This window comes from Mandrillus leucophaeus, unplaced genomic scaffold (assembly GCF_000951045.1).
Source record: "Mandrillus leucophaeus isolate KB7577 unplaced genomic scaffold, Mleu.le_1.0 Scaffold295, whole genome shotgun sequence".
Lineage (NCBI taxonomy): Eukaryota > Metazoa > Chordata > Mammalia > Primates > Cercopithecidae > Mandrillus > Mandrillus leucophaeus.
Genome location: NW_012103087.1, coordinates 452,585 through 454,541, shown reverse-complemented (window position 1 = coordinate 454,541; position 1,957 = coordinate 452,585). Strand labels below are relative to the sequence as shown.

General features: G+C 38.1%; 1 protein-coding gene across 1 annotated transcript in view; it reads left to right on the top strand.

Moving 5' to 3' along the window:
• Positions 1 to 1,957, top strand: part of YEATS2 (YEATS domain containing 2) — a 133,597-nt gene that overhangs the window by 27,019 nt on the left and 104,621 nt on the right. The window contains exon 4 of the mRNA XM_011986167.1: positions 1,656 to 1,817. Within this exon, the coding sequence (XP_011841557.1) occupies positions 1,656 to 1,817 (162 nt within the window). The remainder of the gene's footprint in view (positions 1 to 1,655; positions 1,818 to 1,957) is intronic.

The window sequence follows — 1,957 nt, the reverse complement described above, 5'->3', positions numbered from 1 at the left end:
AACTTGGGTGATCTACCCGACTTGGCCTCCAAAAATGCTGAGATTACAGGCTTGAGCCACCGCGCCTGGCCTTGTCTGGCTTTGTACTTTACAGTGTATATTTAGTAAATATTTGACGAATACATTGATATATTTATGAAAGGAAAAAATAAACATAACATACACAAACCTGGCGAAATTAATTTTAAAAATTACTCAAAGAAAAAAGAGAAGGCACAAATAATATTAGAAATAGAAAAGAAGACATAACTATAGATGCTGTACTATTTAAAGAGATAAGAAACTATTAACTTCTTTATGCCAATGCATTTAAAAATTTAGATGAAATGATTGTTTACCCCCAGTTTTCTTGTGGCCTACTGGGTCTGCCTGAATTTCCAGACCTGGCTTTTTCTGGGCCAACCTGTCTTGTAAAGATGTCATCTCTCCCCAAATCGATCTGTAGATATTCCGATTAAAATCCCAACAGGGTTCATGACTTTCATAGGCTGGAAGGTAAAGGGCCAAGATCGGTCAAGAACACTCCTCAAGAGCTAGGCTAGGCAACTTGGCCCCCCCTTATTAGGAAGGATTAGCACTAAGCATAAATGAGCATTTAGAAGGCCTGACCATATTTTCTACACAAATCTAATACCGAAATAAAGACAGGGCCCATAAAGGGGAGTGCTAGAGATACTAGTTTTACCATCATCATGACTTAAGGGAAATGTCATGTTTTGGCTTTCAGAGGGCAGGAAACTAGGTGCAATCTTCTTGGCAACCATGAGAGTCAACAGAAAGGCCCAAAGCTGTAACATCCTGAAACCTGAATGAAATCAACCCGAAGGCTAGAGGTTCCCTAACCTAGGAAATAAAAATATGCCAGTTTATTTCCACCTTATGTATTTATTTGGCAGGAAAAACAAGTTTGCCTTTTTTTAAAAATTGCACACCAAATAAGCAGAACAACACAAACTTTTAACAGAATGTCCCTTAAACCAAATTCGTGTTTTATTTATTTTATTATTTTGTTTTAGTTCATTAATTTTATTGTAATTTTTTGAGGTAGGGTCTTGCTCTGTCACCCAGACTGAAGTGTAGTGATGTGATTGTAGCTCACTGCAGTCTCAAACTCCTGGACTCAGGCAGTTGCTCCCACCTCATCAGCCTCCCAGCTAGCTGGGACTACAGTTGTGGGCCACCATGCCCAGCTGAGTTTAAAATTTTAGTTGGGAGGATTGTAGTTATAGTTGTAGTTCACTCTTGGAGATTACTGTCTCACTGAGCAGGCATTGTCTTCTTCTATTCAATTGTTACCACACTAATTATATTAGCTGATTTTGCTCCCCTCTGGAAATAGCTAAACATGGGGATGGGGTCTTGCTATGTTGCCCAGGCTGATCTCTGACTCCTTACCTCGAGCAATCCTCCCGTCTCAGCCTCCCGAAGTGCTGGCATTGTAGTGTGGACCAGCCACTGCATCCAACCACAACTATGTTTTAGAAAGAAAGAAAAACAAAATGATTAACTTGCAAAGACTCATTTTGTTTAGGTGATGTAGCTGTTAAATATTGCAGGAATTTTAACCTTGTTTTTAAGTTTAAGTAGGAGTTAATTATTTTGTTAGGTTTTTGAAGGACAAAAATAAGTCAAGTTTCTTTTTTCTTCTTCTCTAGGTATATACCTCCGGATAAGAGGGAAGAAAATGACCAGTCAACTCATAAGTGGATGGTATATGTCCGAGGGTCCCGTAGAGAACCCAGCATTAATCATTTTGTCAAGAAAGTTTGGTTCTTCCTTCATCCCAGCTATAAACCAAATGACCTTGTGGAAGTTAGGTAAGCACACTTGAGTTATTTAACCTAAATTGAAATACAAATTTATTTTTGAAGTGGAAAAAAAGTGATTTAACTTTAGAACATTTCCTGGAAATGTAGTAATAATTGAGAATTGGCTCTTAGTCAAAATGTAGTTGTAG